General features: G+C 41.9%; 1 protein-coding gene across 3 annotated transcripts in view; it reads left to right on the forward strand.

The window, feature by feature from the left end:
- Positions 1-20484, forward strand: part of LOC115531151 (zinc finger protein 281) — a 33169-nt gene that overhangs the window by 3593 nt on the left and 9092 nt on the right. For all 3 annotated transcript variants that reach the window (XM_030340240.1, XM_030340243.1, XM_030340242.1), the window contains exon 4: positions 19797-19920. In XM_030340240.1, the coding sequence (XP_030196100.1) occupies positions 19797-19920 (124 nt within the window). The remainder of the gene's footprint in view (positions 1-19796; positions 19921-20484) is intronic.

Here is a 20484-nt window from a genome sequence, read left to right on the forward strand (position 1 = left end):
AATTTGACGCAAATAAGACTTATTTTCTGTCTGATAGGCTGTCTTAATTAATCGTTAGATTAGTCTATTAATCAAACAAATGATCGCTTGATTTATCGTTTGAAAAATAATAGTTTGAGACAGCTCTAATCTACATATATTTCCTCATTGTTATACGTTGTCTGATCTAATTACGACAGACAAATAATTCCATAATGTATCCAAATTAGGGCTATCAAATAAGGATCATTTTTCAATCGCGATTAATCGCATAGTATTGGTGAGTAAACTCGCGATTAATCATACTTTTAAAATTATATTTTATATCCACTCCAATTTTAATTAAATTAGATTATCAAATGGAATTACACATTATCATTCTTACCAAATGTACTAAATAAACAAAAACTAGACCCGAGTGATCCTTTTATTGACACACTCAGAGTTGAATATGAAATTTACGGAACACCATAAATTTGGGAATTGTAGAAACAGGCAGTTAATAAGTACAATACAGGTAAATACAAGTGTATTTTAATTCAAATAAGTAGAACAGATTTTGGAATTGTAAACAGGCTCTCACTTGCTGCAAGTGTAATTGAATGTAAAGTAAGTGGGACTAAAAACAAAAATGATTTCTGATATGAATGTTGACATTCTGCGGGCGAAAACGTTCAAAATCACAATAGAAAGAAAAAGCGTGCATACATTTTTATTAGTGCTGTCAAGTGATTAAAATATTTAATCGCATTAATGTCATAGTTAACTCGTGATTAATCGCAATTCTTTTTTCTAGCTACAATTGTTTAAGAAAAATGAAGACACAAAACCAAAAGTGATGCAATTTAAATTGCCTCATTCTCTGAATCATTCTATAACATCCTTTCCTCAATATCAAACAACGGTCAGAGTAACAAACAATTAACAAGTACATTATTTCACAACTATTTACATGGGCTGTAAGCTTAACATTGTTTAAAGGTTGGGTACGCGATTTGCCAAACGCCAGCAGATTTTGAAAATACACAACTCAAATGGTCCTACCCCCTCTCCTTCAACGCTGACTCTGACTCCACCCATTCCAAGTACCTGGACGCGCAATCATGCACGAGCGCGAACAGAGATGCGCGAGAGCGAGCCAGGCTAGCGTAGGTTTTCGTTTAACAACATGGCACTACATTCAGCTGTAAGTTGCACCCAGTACCGCGGGAAGTAGGGGTGCTGGGGGTGCTGCAATACCCCCTGTCCGAGGCCCTGTCTTATCACAGAAAACGATCATTTCTAAAAACTCCGGCCAAAGTGGAGATTTCTGAAAACGCCGGTTATGTGTTGTCGTGTCAACGGGGAGAAACGGGATTTTAGGTTCTGAAGCGTCACATTATACACCAGGAAATGCTTAACGTCATGTGAGCGCCCGCTGTACCGTATTGGTCCGAATATAAACACAAACCCCATTGTAAGACGACCTATATTTGGAAAAAAGATTTGAAGACCAGATCTTGATTTCATGAATAAATAAATTGTATTAATTGAAATAATATACGAAAATAAAAAGGCATAGAATAAAACACTGCATTGCCACTAAACAGTAGTGCAAATAGGCCGTACTGATGTGTACACCAAAGACTTCCTGACACTCCTCTGCCCCGCTGTGTTCCCTCTGGCTGTGGTCGCTCCGAACTGTTTCGGGCCCGTGGCAAAGCGAGTCATCCTCGCTGCTGTCCAAGGCATGTTGAGACGCAGCATTTATTTAATGCTCATATGACCTAGTGCTGAAAAAAGGTTATATGAAAAAGTGTGAGGGTAGCGGTGGTGCGCTAAACTTGTTCTGTGAGCAGCTGGATGTGAACCATGGTGTGAAGGAAGTGAACACAACGATCGATTTTCAACTGTGCGCGCATGCACTGGTGTAATTGAGCTGCGCTGCTATATATCCATTCTTTTTTATCAATGTGACGAGTTGCGAGTCTAGTGCAGGCCGGGTTTTTTTTTCCAGCACCCCCTGCTGAGAATACGTTCTCGCGGCTATGGTTGCACCAGATGTTATAAACATTAAACGGTCACATAAATCATTACTATTTTTAGAAAATGTATGTTTGTTTCATATAATTGTATTGGAAGTCCTGGTTTTCACTAGGGTTGCCGCGGTGTGGACATTTTCACACCGAGTAATACACTCGTCTCAACACCGGTATAAACGGTATAAACTTTGAAACTAGGTCAACCGCCACACAAGCATCGGTTTTTAGACCCTTCTCGTCCTTCAGTTGCCGCCAACGTTCGAAAGCAGCGCCTAGGATTATTCTTGATTTCAGTTTTTCTCTTTCAGCGTTTTTATTATCAATTACTCTCTGAAAAAGAGTTTTCCTTCTCCTTGCTGGTGGTGGTGGTGGGGATGGTGGCGTCTTGTCTGCCATGGAAATTGTCTTCTACTGCTAGGTCCAAATGTGGATTAACTAGTTCCAGTAGCTACCGCAGGATAACAACAAACAGGAGCTTGCTCTGGGTCACGAGCTCTGGGTCACGAGTACTGCACGAAGGGGTCGCGTGCGGGGCGCGGGGGAGGGCAGTACGACCGTTTGATTGACGTACTTACTGTCCAATGCAACGAGGTGGCAATCCAAATGATTGGCTGGAGTTTTTCGAGCCCTGCCCGTTCCACAGATGATTGACAAGTTTAATTTTCATGTCAGTACTTCTGACTCAGTGGCTGTAAGCGGGTTATGATAAGGATTTCAAGTAATTTTGCAAAAATGGCCAAAAAAGCGAATTCCGTACCCAACCTTTAAGCAAATGTGGATGCTAATGGATGTTTCAGAATGTTGGTCAAGGTGTTAAGCCATTATAAGATTCATTTATAGAGCAACTCAATCCTCATCGCGGGCTCCGCAGCTTGGCCCTGGGCAGCCCGCCAACACTTTCAGGGAAATTAATGGGTGTCAATGGAGGCTGAGGGAGGGACATCCTCCCTGAAGAACATTTCATAAACGAAGGCATTAAAGTAGTCATATTTAAGGGCATTAATTCATTACAGTAGTCTGGACAATCTACATTTTTTATTCTCAACAATGTTAAGGAGGATCTTCCTCCCTCTCCTCACTGGAGAAGCCGCCTATAAATTATTTGATCCCTCACTGATTTTGTAATATTGCCCACTGACAATAAATTGAAAGGTCTATCATTTTAATGGGAGGTTTATTTCAACAGTTAGAGACAGAATCTCAAGTAAAATACATTAATTGTTTTGCATTTCATTAAGTGAAATAAGTATTTGATCCCTTATCAAAACATTGCTTAGTACTTGGTGGAGAAACCCGTTCTTGGCAAGAACAGAGGTCAGACATTTCTTGTAGTTTTTGACCAAGTTTGCACACATCTTGGGAGATTAATTTGGACCAATCCTCTTTGCAGATCCTATCCAAATCGTTAAGGTTTCGAGGCTGTTGCTTTGCAACTTGAAGCTTCACCTCCCTCTATAGATCTTCAATGGGATTAAGCTCTGGAGACTCGCTAGGCCACTCCAAGACCTTGATGTGCTTCTTGTTGAGCCACTCCTTTGTTGCCTCCTGCTGTGTGTTTTGGATCATTGTCGTGCTAGAAGACCCATCCACATACATTTTTATTAACCCTGGCGGAGAGAAGTAGTTTGTGGGCCCGACCGAGGGAGCCCCAGACCAAGGAAGATTGACAGTCATTTTGTGCTTCCATTTTCGAATAATCACACCTATATTTGTCACCTTCTCATCCAGCTTCTTGCAAATACTCTTGTAGCCCATTCCGGCCTTGTGCAAGTCTACAATCTTATCCCTGATGTCCTTAGACAGCTCTTAAGTCTTGCTCACAATGGAGAGGTTGAAGTCTGATTCTGATTGATGGATTCTGAGGAAAGGTGTATTTTATACAGGTAAGGAGATAAGTGCTGTCACTAACGACTAATCTTCCGACAAATTTTTCGAATAGTCGACTACCGTCATTTTCGGACTATAAGCCGCGCCTTTTTTCCCATTTTTTGATTCTGTGGCTTATATAACGGTGCGGCTAATCTATGGATTTTTACAGCTATTAGTATTCAAAGCTTAAATCAGTATTCAGAGCTTCGTTGTTTTTTTTCACGTACTTGACGTTACCAGAGCGAGGGAGGCAAACTAAGCGTCAGCGACACCAAGCAGAGAAGCGAGAGAGGAGAAAGTGAATGTTGCCGTTTGCGACTCCCGGAGCTCTATATATAATATAATATTTGTATATATAATATCACGGCCAAAAGCTCTGTGCGCCTCCGGATGGCCGTAGCGCGGGGAGCTCTCATAGGGATTGGGCTTCTCTGGGTTTGTTTACCGGCGTTGCTATGTTTCCGGTCTTGTGTGTTCCAACGGTTTATTAGGTAGGCCTATCTAATAAATCTGTCTATTCAATACTTCTTTCACTGCCTCTTCCGTGGTCATTACAATATTATGAATATACTGCGTCGGGTCCTCCGACGTCTCTCCCTCTTCCACAAAAGGTAAAGACACGCAATGGTGTTTATCTTGTTGTGGCACGACAAATTCGAAATTAGGCCTACCTAATGAACCGTTTTTTTTTTTTTAATCATTGCTTTTTTGGCCTAATCTGAGGAGAAATCTATGCAATAAACATAAATATTATAGGCCTTTATTACACGGGTCTTCTCAATAGCGTGGAAGGCTCTGTTCACTTGCATGGGTAGTAGGGCTGGCCCGAATTATTCGAATACTCGTTCGGAAAATTAGTATTCAAAGCTTAAATCAGTATTCGGAGCTTCGTTTTTTTTTTTTTTTCACGTACGTGACGTTACCAGAGTGAGGGAGGCAAACTATAAGCGTCAGCGACACCGAGCAGAGAAGCGAGAGAGGTGGAGGAAGAATAGATATCTTGTTTCCCTTTACTTTATAACACAACATTAGCGGGATCTCTGGAGGAAAAGTAATACTTAAAACCTTAGCTTAGTTGTTTGTTTACGTTCGCTGTACAGCGCCGCGCCAATCAACTGTGACTGGCTTGCTGCAGAGCGTGAGCGTCTTGGGAATACCCGGTCAATATAATGGATATAATATGGATACATAAGACAATCAATATTCGGTATTTGTTATGGATTTATTGTACAAATTCCCTGAAAAGATGCACGTTCCAGGATGAATTGAAAAGCCCGTAAGGGCTGAGATGGCAGAGAACAGCTGATTTGGAACGGAGCAACAGCTCTTCGCTTTCACGGGGAAAAACGAAGGAACTTCAACCTACTAAGGCCTACTAATTAACATTCAAAAGCTATTAAATCTTCAACAAAATATGCAGATACTGTCAAAATCGGTTCCAGGGATTATTAATGTTGTTTTTGATGTTTTTTTCTGGAACAAGTATTCGAATATTCGCTCGGAAAAACCAACGAGTATTCAAAGCCTGAAAAATGGCATTCGGGCCAGCCCTAACGATAATAAACATTAAAACACCTGTGGCTTATAGTCCTGGGCCCCGTTTCCCGATATCGATGGATCTTCGCTCGTAAGATGGTTCGAAAGTTCGATAATTTCTTTGGAGCGTTTCCCGAAACTCCTTAACGTGAACGCGCATTCGCTGCACTCAAGACGATTTTAGGATTGTACCTGTCCACTGACATGGTGCTGAAACGGGCTACGACGCAGGGGGAGACGCAGGAATGTCGGAGGAAAATGGGGTTAAAAAGGGTTAAAATATCTCCCCATCAAGGCCAACCGCAGAGTAGCCTACGAAAAGAATAGATTGCAATAATATGAATGCTAAAGATATTAAAACACAATTGATTAAGCCTAGGCCGACATATATAGCAGTCCTAATCCTGAGCGCACGATCGGGAGGTGGAAGTTGCGCTTTAGATCCCTTCACAAGTCCAGCGGAGGGCTCCAGTTTTCGCCGGCCAAGTCATGCGCTGTGATATGTGTGACCGCTATGTTGCACAACATTAAAGCTAAGGCTGGGGTAGCTTTGGTTGAACCGGAGGACATTGAGGACGATGACGACGAGGAAGATCGGTGTGAGGACGGCCTCCCTCTTAACTACGCGGCTGGTTTTCATGCACGTCGAAGAGTGATTGAGACTTTTTTTTAACCCCCTCCACCCTCCCAATGGTCACTAAACATTCCCGTCAACGTGACCAATCCCCACCATATCCCAGCCTTTTGCCTGCTCCTTTGCTTGTTTTTTATAAAAAAATATATTTCTTTTTATAATTTCTTTTTTTATTTCTTTTTTTACATTATTTTATGCTACGTTTTATGAGTAGCCTATGTCAGTCTGCACAAATCCCCCCCACTTTCTCTCACACATTTTAAGTGCCCTGCCTGCTCAAACATTTCCTGGACTGTCTCTCTCAAACTAAGAACATAATGGCCCACATTAGGCTCAGACGCACGTGATACACCATTACCAATGTGTTATAATAAAACGCATCCAATACTAGGAATGTCCGCTGGCTACGCCACTGAAGCTATGGTAGGCTAACGAGGCTCTTAGTTTCCTACGAGTACCCTGGAGCACTCGTTAGCTACTCGTGACTCGTGAACGTTTTTAAGACGTTCGTTACCAAAGATGCTTTCGGGAAACGGTGTGAAAACTGTACGATGCTCTTACGACCCACTCTGCGATCCACTTAGGCTAAAGATGCTTTCGGGAAACGGGGCCCAGTGCGGCTTATAGTGCGGAAAATACGGTCATCTAAACGGGTAATACATTTTTTTATAATTAGGCATTACTACCAAAGTCATATTAAGTAATCTAACGCAGGTGCGCAAGGCACACACAGGTGACGCCAACATTGGTTTCAACTAGGGATGGGCGTGAGGAATCGATTACTCGAGTACTCCTCGTTACAAATGAACTCTGTTGGTGGACAGGCAAACTCGAGTTTGCATATACACACAAAGCAAATGTATCAATTTTCTGTGCGGCGCCACTAACGCATGCCGTGGGCTAGGGTTGGGCGATATGGACAAAATCTTATATCACGATATGAGTAATTTTATATCACGATATGGATAATATATCACGATATGTTTTTTTTTGAAGTAAATTAAAATAATAAATGGCTTAAAATAACCATACTTCACATTTGATCAGTTTTTTCTTTTATTTTGAACTTGAATTTCCATGCTTACAAAGGAGTAAGTAGCGAACAATCTGTCATTAACTGCAGTGTCATATAGTGCAAACATCTTGTAAACATTGAACTGTTTTTTCAATACAAATAACATTTTTTTTTAAAGGTGTGCTTCACACCTGCCTGGCTGTCAGTCAGTGCATATAATATAAAATAAAAATCACAGCATCACACAAATATTTTAAATACTAATTATACACTTATAAAATAAAGTTATGTGCTGTGCAAATAGCTGGTGGTAAAAATAGAACTGTTTCTTAAATACAAATGAGATTTTTTTTCACGTTTTTTTCAAGTTAACAGGTGAGTCTCACACCTGCCTTGCTTCAGTCGGTGCAGTGCAATATAATTTTTTTTATTTATTTTTATTTTTTCTCTCTCGGTATAAACGATATGGCCAAATCTCTCCCGGTAGACACTTTCATATCGTCCACGGTATGATATCGTCATATCGCCCAGCCCTACCGTGGGCACAAAGCAAATTAAATGTATCAAATTTCTGTGTAGCGCGTGCCGTGCCGTGTGCAGGCACGCCAGAATTCAAAAAGTTAAGAGATGGCGGTTAAAGCAAAGCGCAGCGAAGAAATTAAATACTTTAAAGAAATAGGAGATCATAAGGTGAAATGTAAAATATGCCAAGCGAAATCGAGCTACCAGAGTACTACAAGTACTATGCGGCAACATATGCTCCTGAAACACAACGGTGAGTTCGGGAAAGCAGACCCGCAGCAACCAAGTGTGTCGGCTATTTTCACCGCCGCAAGACGCAGCTGTAATCCCGGCCGTGTAGAGAAATCACAACGCTGAGTATTTCCATTGTCCATTTGCTGCCGTTTTATTTGCAGCTTTAAATTAATTGCAATGGTTAGGCTACTTGTTTCGTTATTTTTTTTTTTTAAATCGTTACAGGCGGTAAACCGTTAAATTGTGAGACGCATATTTATTTTTGTAAGGAAAATGTGTTTTGAACGTTTGCAAAAATAAATAATGAATACTCTGATAACTCTGACTGTTTTGATGGAGAATAAGCATTACATGTTTGGTTGGTAATATTGCCGTTCATCATTAGGCCTATTCCTGCTGCAGATGCGTTGCATTCTAAAAATAGATTTGATGAAACGGAAGGAATTCTAGAGGAATTCCTTCAATCACTCGAGTTTGGAATTTACTACTCATGCCCATCCCTAGTTTCCACCACTCTACTTATTATTTGCGCTGTATTTAATTCCCAAGTTCTGAAAAGAAAAAAGGATTAGAAGAGGATAAGCAACTCTGTTTTTGATTTTGTTTATTTTGTTCTGAACAAAGATTTGGATGCATGCATAGTTTTTGAGTTTGTTTGTTACTTTGAAATCGCATACGTTCGCAACACACACGTTCATTCATTCACGCACATACCCACTACAGCCTGCCGATCTTCAATCAAAACATCATGTAAGTGATGCTGCAGCGCGTCGACCAGTCCGTCCCGAGGTGTCCATAGACTTTATGGTTCATACAGTATGTTTGAAAACCGGGACACACTCTTTTACCAGTTGGTCTGATTTGCTCGACTTGATTCTGAGAACTCAGAAATTTTTTCATATCATTGAAGCATTGAAGGGGAGGGGAAAGAAAGAGGATGGCAGATTAACCAACAGTTCGCGCACAGCGCACAGATTTGTGTGAAGGTGAATTACGGTGAGCTGTTTGAGAAAGAAGGCCCTGAACAAAGAAGAACAAAAATAAATAGGCATTAAATAGTAAAAAGACTTGTCTCCTAAAGAAATTCTGTCTACAAATTTAAATCTACTAATCGCAACAGCACTAAACGAGATCGGGAGTACTATCTTAAAGCAAAAGGACTAATCTGCGGGAGCCAGAATCCTTTATGGTTGATAGGGGATGAAATGCTTTTTTCACTCATGAAATGCAAATCAATTAAATGTATTTGTTTTTTATGATTTTCCTTTTGATTCTCTGTCTCTCACTGTTAAACAAACCCACCATTACTATTATAGACGATTCATTTATTTTTCAGTGGGCAAACTTACAAAATCAGTGAGGGATCAAAGTGTGTGTGTGTGATGAGGAAGGGGCATTGTTATTCGAAATGACGTGGGTATTCGACTTTAGCTGTATCTGATTCTTTTAAAATGTTGCCTAAAGTTAATTAAATATATTCATTAGCTATATTAATTACATATTGTTCATTAAACGTGTATACAAATGCCATTTAATACTTGGCTATACCGGCAACCTCCGTTCCAGCGGAGTCTTTTCCACGGCGGGCTTGATTGTAAGTCGCCTCCGCACACGCCTATCCCCGAGCACGTAGATATGCTCATTCTTTTGAACAAGAATGAGTCAAGCAGTAGGTGGGCTTATATGTTGTGTTAACTGGAAACGTTTTAGACAAACTGTATTTCCGTCATACACATTCTGTTATATGCGCATCATGCGTAATGCAAGGCAGGCCCATGCGCTGCAAGTGGAGTTCTGTAGATATCCAAGCCCACCAGTACTTTTTGCTGTTGTGCTTCAGTTACTTGAATCTATTCAGTTTGTGCCTTAAATTTACTTTAATCTCATTTCAGTTTGTGCCTTAAGTATGCAATACTGTTCATTCATATTCTTGTCAAAATTGATGGTTTAATTTCAACTCGTTTCGAGGCAGCATACTGATTTCAAGTGTTTTTTTCCTTCTAAAATGCTCAATAAATTGAACAATTGGATCTGATTTCCTTATTTATTTGACTAATAGATGGAAAACGAATATATTTGTTTAGTGAAGGCCAGATCAAGGAAGTTCTTCAGGCTTCATTATGAGTTGGCTACACTTTTCTTTTCTCGTAGTTCGGTTAACTGGTAACTCGGAAAAAATAAAATCGAAAAATTGATATGCCTTCAAATGCCCGTCCCTAGTGCGGTGTGTATATATGGCTCTCGCTCGCTCAGTGGCGGCTTGTGGTTTTTAAAGTGAGGGAGGAAGGACTGCACACTTGGTTGCCATTAGCCTGCTTGCACTGTTAGTGGCGTGTGGTGGCATAAGTATGTGAGACTCAAGTTATTTCAGGGTGTTTTGGTGAACTACAAAATAGCACCGAGGGATTATGTGAATTGATACAAATCCACCAGTGGCAGCATTGTACTTTGAAAGCTGGTGGGCAGCATGTCTTGGACTACAAGGACAGAAGGAAAGGATCCAAAAAAATTAGTCAAATCAGACCTACTCTTGATTTGTAAAACTAAATAATAAAATCTGGGCCTATCATTGGGCCTACTTTTGCCCTCAATGACTGAAGCTATTGGTTGTAATTTGGCTATTTTTTATTTTCAGCAACAATTGTTTTAAGAAAAATGAAGAAACAAAACCAAAAGTGATGCCATTCAAAATGCATCATGCTCTGAATCATTCACTAACATTCTATCCACAATATCAAACAGAACGGTCAGAGTAACAAACAATTAAAAGAACAAGAACATTATTTCACAACTATTTACATGGGCTGTAAGCCTATCATTGTTTGAGGCAAATGTGGATGTTAATGGGTGTTTCAGAATGTTGGTTGTTCAAAGCGGGATGTTTATTGCGGAGGAGGAGCCGCAAATTTAAATATTGCCCCCGTGTGGTAAAATGTTTAATTGCACACTGCATTAGTTTAATCTATGAAAAATGTACGTAATCGACGAAATTCTTAATGATCAATTAGTCGATCGTCGATTAATCATGCCCATTCCTAATCCGCAAGGTATTTCTGGACAACCGCGAAAGCTTAGTTTATTGAAGAAAACGTTGCACAAAAGACATCCTTCTTGGATGTCCTTCATTGTTGATCTTTGTTCATTGTGTGCGTTCATCTTTTTCCTTGGATTTATTGGCAGGCTACACTGTCGGGCTGCTATGAGGTCAAATTGCTAACGTAGCTGCTGCGGCTATCGTCATCCAGTTTAGTCTTAATCTTTCCCTTTCCCTGGGTGAGTTAAATTTTTGCCTATCTAGGGGGTTAAGTGCAAGGTACTTACCGCAGGTCAACAGCCATCGTAGGCAAACAGCCACCTCGTCTCCAAGTGTCCAGTCCGCGCTTTGATTCCTGTTGTGTATAGTGTTGCAACCAAAAAGTTGTGTCCTCAACAAAACCTTTGTTTTAATCCAACAAACTTCGAGTCATCTACAGAGACCCACCTCCAGAGACTTTCAACTAAGAGGCTGTTTCCCAAAGTGAAGGCTGCAGCCTTACTAGAACACTTCCTTGCTAGTCGCGTCCTATGGAGATGAGGCTAGAGTGCTGCTTAGTGTTTGTAGCGTTCAGAGTTTGGAGCAACTTGCTAATGTTGAAGCGCTTCCGCTTTTTAAATATTGCTCCAGTGATAAATATTTTAATAGTTGAAAATGTTATTGGCGACAGTAGTTTGTTTAAACACCACCTACTTACTAGGGTTGTAACGATACACCTACTCAGGATTCGGTTTGTATCACGATTTTTGACCCACGGTTCGAAACATCCCACGATTTTTTTAAATTTAATAAGCAGTTTATTTAAACAATACTTGTATAACAATTAACTTAATGTAACTTTTAATAACAAATAATTTGGAACACTGAATCTTATTTAAGTATAGAAAAATTTATAAATAACTAAAGATTGCAGTTGGAGGATGCTTGCAGGTAGGCAAAAACCCTCAACTAGTTTTTTGGTTTAGGCTTATGTATTTGAAAATATTAATATCAAATAAGTAATAGTAATTTGAATAGTTTGGTATCACTAACCAGTGTTCCCGCTAGGAAAACCGGTGCCGGTCAAAGTGACTGCATAGGTTTTGTTTTCGGTCAAATATCCTATCATCGCTTATTAGTCTATGTAGCTTAAATAATGAGATAATCAGGCCGTATAGAATGCAACATGTTTAATAGCCTAACTTTCAAATTGATGGGAAAAACATGAACGTCTGATTCGCAATAACGAGGAATAGTGATTCGAGTAGCGTATGTGTGTGCGCAAGGGTGTGGGTGTGTGGGAGTGACGTCAACGAGTGAGTTGACGAGCGAGGAGAGCGAGCGGTAGCCTGTGTATGTGTGTCTGAAGAAACAATCGAGTCCGGTAGAAAAAAGGACCCAGCCTGTCAATAATCTGTGGCCGCTTCATTCCGACCTATAAGCAGACCGACTGCCGGTCAAAGCAAACAAAACACTAGAGACAGGGATCACACAGGCTATTTTTACGCGCTTGGCCCACTCTGGATAAAAGTCGTTCATATCGTATATGAGGACGTCGCAGGCTGTGGAGAAATGCAATCCTCCGTAGCCACGGAGCGCTGTCATCACAGCGAGGGCATCTCGTCGCAGATTTGCGGCATCGATAAGAGGGGGCAGTGTCAGCAGACTGGTGTTTAGACAGTTTATAAGCAAATTTCAATCTGACAATTTGACCGGAGAGATACAATTTTGTCTGACACTTAATTTTTCTATTACCGGACAACGGAAACCCTGGCACTAACGGCTCATATCACGTGGCTGGATCTGGACTTGAGGATAATGGGAGTTAGAAAGGGCGTGTCGCGCTTCTGCCTTCTCACACCGCGAGACAGGTTCGTGGCTTTGAGTGTCATGATTTCGGTTTCGATACGCATATCGTTACAGCCCTGCTACTTGCATATTAAAACAAATCAATCAATGCAAAATATAGCCTAACATTACGTTGCAAAAACGTTTGAAAGAAATCGCACAGGTGAATTTTTTGCATTTACCTGATTACCGTATTTTCCGCACTATAAGGCGCACCTGAGTATAAGCCGCAGCAGCTAAATTGAATGATGTGTACATAGATAAGCCGCACTGAACTATAAGCCGCGGGTGCAGTGATGTTGCTAGGTACGCGTCCTGCGTCCCTGACGCATTAAAATCTGAAAGGACGCACTAAACTCACTATCCATGCGTCCCGGGGACGCATCTCATTTTCCCCATGAAAAACGATACATTGTGAACATTAAACAACTCGTGTTTAATCACAGTAACTGGCCAAAGAAACCTTCTTGTGAGCAGACCGGACAAGCGCTGTTTCAACCCTCTGCGCATCTACTCGGCGCAGACGTGATCCCCTGTACAAAGTATCGCGACATGCTAATTTAGCCGCTACCAAAACAACTAGCTCGTCACCGCTGATTTCATTGCAACAATTAAAAATACGAACTTCATAGTAAATAAACCCACGTTTCCACTGCTCGATGCTGTGCTCATTCGTGTCGATTATGTTGTAACGTTTTAGGGGACGTGCTGTAATGAAATATATGAAACATAATCCAGTGGTGGTGATGAAAACTACATTGAACGGAAGCCGCCATATTGTTATGCCCAAACGGCGCCTGCGCATACATCGCGCTTCCAACGAGATCCCGTTTTTCTCGAGAAACAGGCAGAGAAGAGAGAACGCAAAAATGCCACCAAAGAAAAAGATGAAACCTATTGCAGGTCAGCAAACTATTGCAGCTGCATTTTCTGTCCCCACTACCTCTGCACTCCTCCGGTCCGCGCCCGCCACTGGTGGCGGGGCGCGGACCGGTCATAGAGCCCATACGGTACGGCCACACCAACCGCGTTACTCGCGTTAGGGGCGTCCAAACTCGGCATTTTTGCATAGGGAACCATTGGTATAGGTGCGTAGACGCGTTACATGCGTTGAAGCGTCGCGTCATCTTTCTTTATTCTGGGTGGAAATAGTAACATAGTTACGCTATTAAATGCGTTTATGGAAACATTTTTAGCGAGAAATGTGCATTTTACTTTCATAATGTTCGCTCGGTGAATGTGAAGGATGTTTGGTTTGATAGTTATGACGAAGAGGGTACCAGGCATGCAAACTAGTCACCTTTCGGCGAAATTCGCCGTTTTGAAGACAAAATTGACCACTTGTGTGATTCGTGGAGATCCGTTGAGAAAACATTTGGGGGGGGGGGGGGGGGGGGGGGGGTCTGATGGCCAGCCATGGAGTCCTTGTAGCGCCTGCTAATACATTCTCAATGGAGAGGCGAGCGGACAGAGAGAAGGCGCAGCATTCTGTCAGGCGGCACGACAAGTGGCCGCACTCCCGTGGAACTGTCGCTTCCGTGCTCGTCGAACGCATGCGCGCGCTCGTGAAGCCGCGCGGCCAACCGACAGCGTGAGCGGAAAGTCGCCTACCATCTGAAACGGCCAAGCGTGAGCCCAGCGGAGCCTTTAAATGCCTCGTTTCCACCGAGCGTTTCCACCGCCGACAGTACCCTCATGGTAGGCCGGATGTCGATCGCCGCGGCAGCTACGTAAACATCCCGAAGGTGAACGACGAGAACTGATTCCCAAAACAAACATAACAAAAATATGGTAACGTAAATAAAATATACAAACGAACAGAGCTTCGTCTCCACGCAACCTTATATTATCTAAAACGTTCTCATCGATTCAGCCAATGAGAGTGCAATCGCGTTGCCATGGCAACGTGAGGGTAAACAAATGATAAGGCACCACCACACAAGTTAAGTAACGATCGCTGTAGGCTTCAATATCATGCAAGCACTTTGTTTTCTTTCTATTTTGTTCTACATCACAATTGCATGCTTTAATAAAGTATTGTCTTCTTTAATAGGTCCATGCTCCACCTCCTTGTTCGCCCAAGCTAACGTTTTACGCGACACGTCCATTGTCCAGAATAATACCTCGCAGTTTATTTTATCCCCATGTCACGCCCACTTTTGGCGGTGGAAACGCGAACCGTGCCGCAACTTTGCGAACCGAACCGAACGTACCCTCCGGTGGAAACGCGCCAAAAGAGAATTTTTCAGCGGGTCACCAGTTGTGTTGATACATACTAGTCGATATAGCCGAGAGAAGTCGCTGTTTTGCATGCTGCAAAACAGCGAAAGCGGGCCCTTGAGACACTGGTCCAGGCCAAGAAGAAAAATAAATAATGGCATACTCCTATTGCCCTGTCCTCCCACCTCTTTTTATTCTTCTCAATATTCTTTCTTAATTTTGTAATAAGTTATGTACCTATTGGGGCTGCCCTTGCACATAATAAATTAATGCTTTGTTCGTAATTGTGCGCAGTCCTGTAATTTTTTTTAGCTTGTGACTAACCCTAATATATTAAAAAATGTAAAAGAAAACTCCCCGGAGTATAAACCTGGAACCCTATAGTGGGTCTGTGTTTTTCTCAGCTCACGCATCATTCTCACCTTTTTCACCCCGAGCCAGTTTGCATGCCTGGGGTACGCTCCGTTCACTTGCATGGACAGTGTCTGGATGCTAAGCAACCTCAATGTCTTGGCGGACTATTTCTCTGCTGATCAACACTACGAATGCTGGAAACACACCAGACACACCATGTGAAGTTATTTAACCCGATTATTGTTATTTATATCAGAGATTATTTAATCTAACCCAATCTTCACACTGCTACCCTCTGGCAGGCGCTACCGGGCCACTACAGCCCGCACCTCCAGACTGCAGAACAGTTTCATCCCCAGGGCCATCACAGAACTTAATAATCACACTACACTCACTCCTACCCTCCACCCAGCACAACTGCACTTTTATTAGTGGTTGCACAAACGAATTTCGTTGTGTATCCAATGCACAATGACAAATAAAGTCTATTCTATTCTATTCTAAACTCTTCACCCAAACGCGGCGGCGTTTGGGTTTCCTACCTCGGACTCCAGCGCAGCCACGGCCGACAACTATCTTTTTTCTGGGTGGAAATAGTAACATTGTTACGCCATTAAATGCGTTTATGGAAACATTTTTTGCGAGAAATGTGCATGTTACTTTCATAATGTTTGCTCGGTGAATGTGAAGGATGTTTGGTTTGATAGTTATGACGAAGAGAGAACGCTCCGTTCAATTGCATGGACAGAGTGTCTGGATGCTAAGCAACCTCAACGTCTTGGCGGACTATTTCACTGCTGATCAACACTACGAATGCTGGAAACACACCAGACACACCATGTGAAGTTATTTAACCCGATTATTGTTATTTATATCAGAGATTATTTAATCTAACCCGATCTAAACTCTATCACCCAAACACGGCGGCGTTTGGGGTTCCTACCTCGGACTCCAGCGCAGCCACGGCCGACGACTATCTTTATTCTGGGTGGAAATAGTAACATAGTTACTCCATTAAATGCGTTTATGGAAACATTTTTAGCGAGAAATGTGCATTTTACTTTCATAATGTTCGCTCGGTGAATGTGAAGGATGTTTGGTTTGATAGTTATGATGAAGAGAGAACGCTCCGTTCACTTGCATGGACAGAGTGTCTGGATGCTAAGCAACCTCAACGTCTTGGCGGACTATTTCTCTGCTGATCAACACTACGAATGCTGGAAACACACCAGACACACCATGTGAAGTTATTTAACCCGATTGTTATTTATATCAGAGATTATTTAATCTAACCCGATCTAAGCTCTATCACCCAAACACGGCGGCGTTTGGGGTTCCTACCTCGGACTCCAGCGCAGCCACGGCCGACGACTATCTTTATTCTGGGTGGAAATAGTAACATAGTTACGCATTTAAATGCGTTTATGGAAACATTTTTAGCGAGAAATGTGCATTTTACTTTCATAATGTTCGCTCGGTGAATGTGAAGGATGTTTGGATTGATAGTTATGACGAAGAGGGAACGCTCCGTTCACTTGCATGGACATGGACTCATCTAGCTGCGTTGGCGCATTGACGCGTTGGAAGCGTTGAACCACCACACAATGATCAAGCGTCAGGTTAGGCGCGTTACTCGCGTTATCCAACGCGAGTAACGCGTTTGGTGTGGCCGCACCGATAGAGTTAAAGTCGGTGGACTCGTCTGTAACCTGTAAAATCCATAGATTAGCCGCACCGTTATATAAGCCGCAGACTCGAAAAACTGGGAAAAAGGAGCGGTTTATAGTCCGAAAATTACGGTAATCTATAAAAAGCAATATGGCACAAAAAAATTCTGAAACGCTCAAATAACTTCACTTGTGTAAAGCAATGTGTATTGTTTTCTATACGCAATTTTTAATTATCCCGCGCCGCTTTTGAACTTGGGATGGGCAAAACAATTCTTTTCCGGGAATCAGTTCTTTAAGTTCCGTTCACGATTCGTTTGTTTGATTCGTTCGTTTGGTCAGATGGTTTGTGACGTCATTTGCCAGAGAATTGGAAATTATGGAATAAATGGTAATCAACATGCATGTAACCTACTACTTTCTAACGTTCTGGTGAAATTACTCAGGTTAAGTATAAATATTAAGTATATATATTGGTGCTGTCAAGCGATTAAAATATTTAATCGTGATTAATCGCATTAATGTCATAGTTAACTCACGATTAATCGCGAGTAATCGCAATTTTTTCCTATGCTAAATATCCCTTGATTTCTTGGTCACATTAATTTTTCTCATTTTAATGCTTATCAACATGGAGAAGTGCATCGGCTTGGCTTGTGCAAATGTTTTTTTATTGATAACATTGGCATATACTGATCAAAACAGGACGATGCAAAAAAATATTACAAAGTGCAAAGGTAAACTAGGACTCAGCCTATAGTGCAATTAAACAATGAACAAACGAACAAACTGCCTTTTAACATAGCAGTCAGGCTACTGCTTCTTTGTTTTGAGCCAAAGAATAAAAAATAAAGCGTTAATCGCCCGATAAAAGAATTAACGCCCTTAAAATTGGTTTGCGCTAACGCCGTTAATAACGCGTTTAACTGACAGCACTAATGTATAGATATACGTGCCTTTTTTTTCATAAATATCCTTAATACATAATGGGATGCAGTAAGAATTGAATGCCATTCAGCAAACACAACTTTTCTCGGTTCTGGGGCCTCAGTGGTGGAACGAGCTCCCTGACGCTCTCAGGACCGCACAGTCGCTCACTATCTTTTGAAAAAGACTCAAGACTCACCTGTTCAGAGTCCTCCTCGACACTGCATAGCCACCCTCCCCCTTCTGACCACCATTGTACACTGTATTGTATTGTGTTGTATTGTATTATAATACTTATAGTACTAGCAACTGCAGTAGCTGCTATCATTGCTGTAACACGGGGAATTGATTAGCCTAGCGATTGTTGTACTTGTACTTGGTTCTATGAACATCCTTTCTGTACAGACAGAGATATATTGATGTACTTATTGTAAGTCGCTTTGGATAAAAGCGTCCGCTAAATGCCCTTAATGTAAATGTCTTCCAAGTAGCGCTAATAAGCAGTGAAGCACGTTAGCAACTAGACCAAAAAAGACTCGTAATGGTAGGTAAAAACAATACTTTATTAAATCATGCAATTGTGATATAGAACAAAATAAAAAGAAAACATAAAGTGCTTCCATGATATTGAAGCGTACAGCTATCGTTAGTTAACTTGTGTGGCGGTGCCTTATCATTTGTTTACCCATGGGCCATGGCAACGCGATTGCTACCTGCTCTCATTGGCTGATTCGATGAGAACGTATTAGACTCAATCAATGTAAGGTCGCAGGGAGACAACGCTCTGTTCGTTTGTATATTTTATTCATATTTTTGTTATGTTTTAAAAAAAGGAATAAATAATCAGTTCTCTTGTTTTGGGAATCGGTTCTTGTCGTTCACCTTCAGGATTTGTTCGTTCTGACCGAATCTTTCGCGACCGACCCATCACTAGTGTAAACGCAAAGGATTGTGGATCATTTTGTTCATTGAGGATCCATCGATGCATCCTTGAAAAATCTCGGAATTCTCAAATATAAAGGACGCGAAAAGGGCGTGAATTTCCGAGTGTTCTCAATATTGGAACAGTGCTTGTAGGCGTTCTATGACGTAGCGTCCTTAAAAGGCAAGCCGTTGCGCATGCTTCCTTCACATTGGGAATAGAGCTGAAACGATTCATCGATTGATTCAAATAATTCAATTGCAAAAAAGGATCGATGAATTTTTCTTGCCTCGAGTCATCGTTTATTTAATTTTACAGCTGAGGTCACAGTTTTACACACGGACCATTTTTAGTGTGACACAACCGGCGCATACGCAACCCACAGAACGGACAGACGGGGCATGTTTTGACTTGTTTAGGGGCCAACATTAGCACTTGCTAAAATGGAAGACATGAGCGAAAATAGTGAGGAGAGCCAAATGGGTTGAACATTAATGAGAAGACTGTGGTGTGTGTCCACTGCAAGACCGAGCTGGCGTACCACAGCAGCACGACATCCATGCTGCAGCATCTCAACAGAAAACACCCATTCAACTTGGCAGACCGCCGAGTAGAATGGGTGTTTTCTAAATTGGTACTTTTGGTAGAAAATATGGTTTGCTACTCCATGCCTTTTGAAATAAAAAATGTTGATTTTTCAAAAAAAGGAAACAAATTGGTTGTTCATTATTAATTGACATGTGTTACTTATTTTCTCATGTTTATTTATAATTACTTTTCAATTAAGCAATGCATGTTTTATCCGAATACTCGATTAATCGATGGAAAAATCGGTAGAATAATCGATTACTAAAATATTCGATAGCTGCAGCCCTAATTGGGAAACATGTAGTGTCGCACTTCCTGAGACTCACCTGCAGCCTCACCACCACACCCTCTGTGATGTCAGTTCTGACCCTATCCATAAGCACTCTAGTTAACTCTAGTCCTCATTTCGATAAATAGTAAAAAGGTTCAACACGCGTTTGGTTTCAGGCAATGCTGCTGGACCCAGACGGCTCCTGCCTGTCGCCGAGCTCAAAACCACACATCTGCGAGCACTGCAGCGCCGCCTTCCGCAGCTCCTACCATCTGCGCAGACACGTGCTCATCCACACAGGTGAGTGGCTCTCGGTGGTCCCAGCAGCTTCACCTCCCTGCACCAGCCTCATCTCTGTGCCCTCTGTTTTACCCTCCTGCTCTTTGACTCAGGAGTTGCCCTCAATCGTCCCAGATGAACACGGTCCAAGCCCGGCAATGTTGTCTCAGAAATGAAATATAACAGGCAATTGACTCGCTATCTCCTTATCACAACACGTTATGAGCAAGGATACTAATAATAATGTTGCCCTACTCCGGAGATGGCAGTGACCTAGTCCGTGTGATATGTTTTATGTCCTACACTGCAAGCCTCTGGTGCCAGGTCTATAAGCAGACCTAGGACTGAAGCGAGCTGGGAGTCAGCTGTGACTCACTAGTGTGGAAAGCCTTGATCGGCTGTGACTCACTAGTGTGAGAAGCCTTATGGTGCGTTTCCACCGGCCGGTTAGGCACAGCTCAGATACGGCTCGCGTTTTCACCGCCGACAATACCTTTATGGTAGGGCGGGGTTTAAGCTGGATGGCGATTCCGCGGCATCTACGTAAGCATTGTGACACCTCATAGCAGCCCGACACATTGTAGC

This window comes from Gadus morhua, chromosome 18 (genome assembly GCF_902167405.1).
Source record: "Gadus morhua chromosome 18, gadMor3.0, whole genome shotgun sequence".
Lineage (NCBI taxonomy): Eukaryota > Metazoa > Chordata > Actinopteri > Gadiformes > Gadidae > Gadus > Gadus morhua.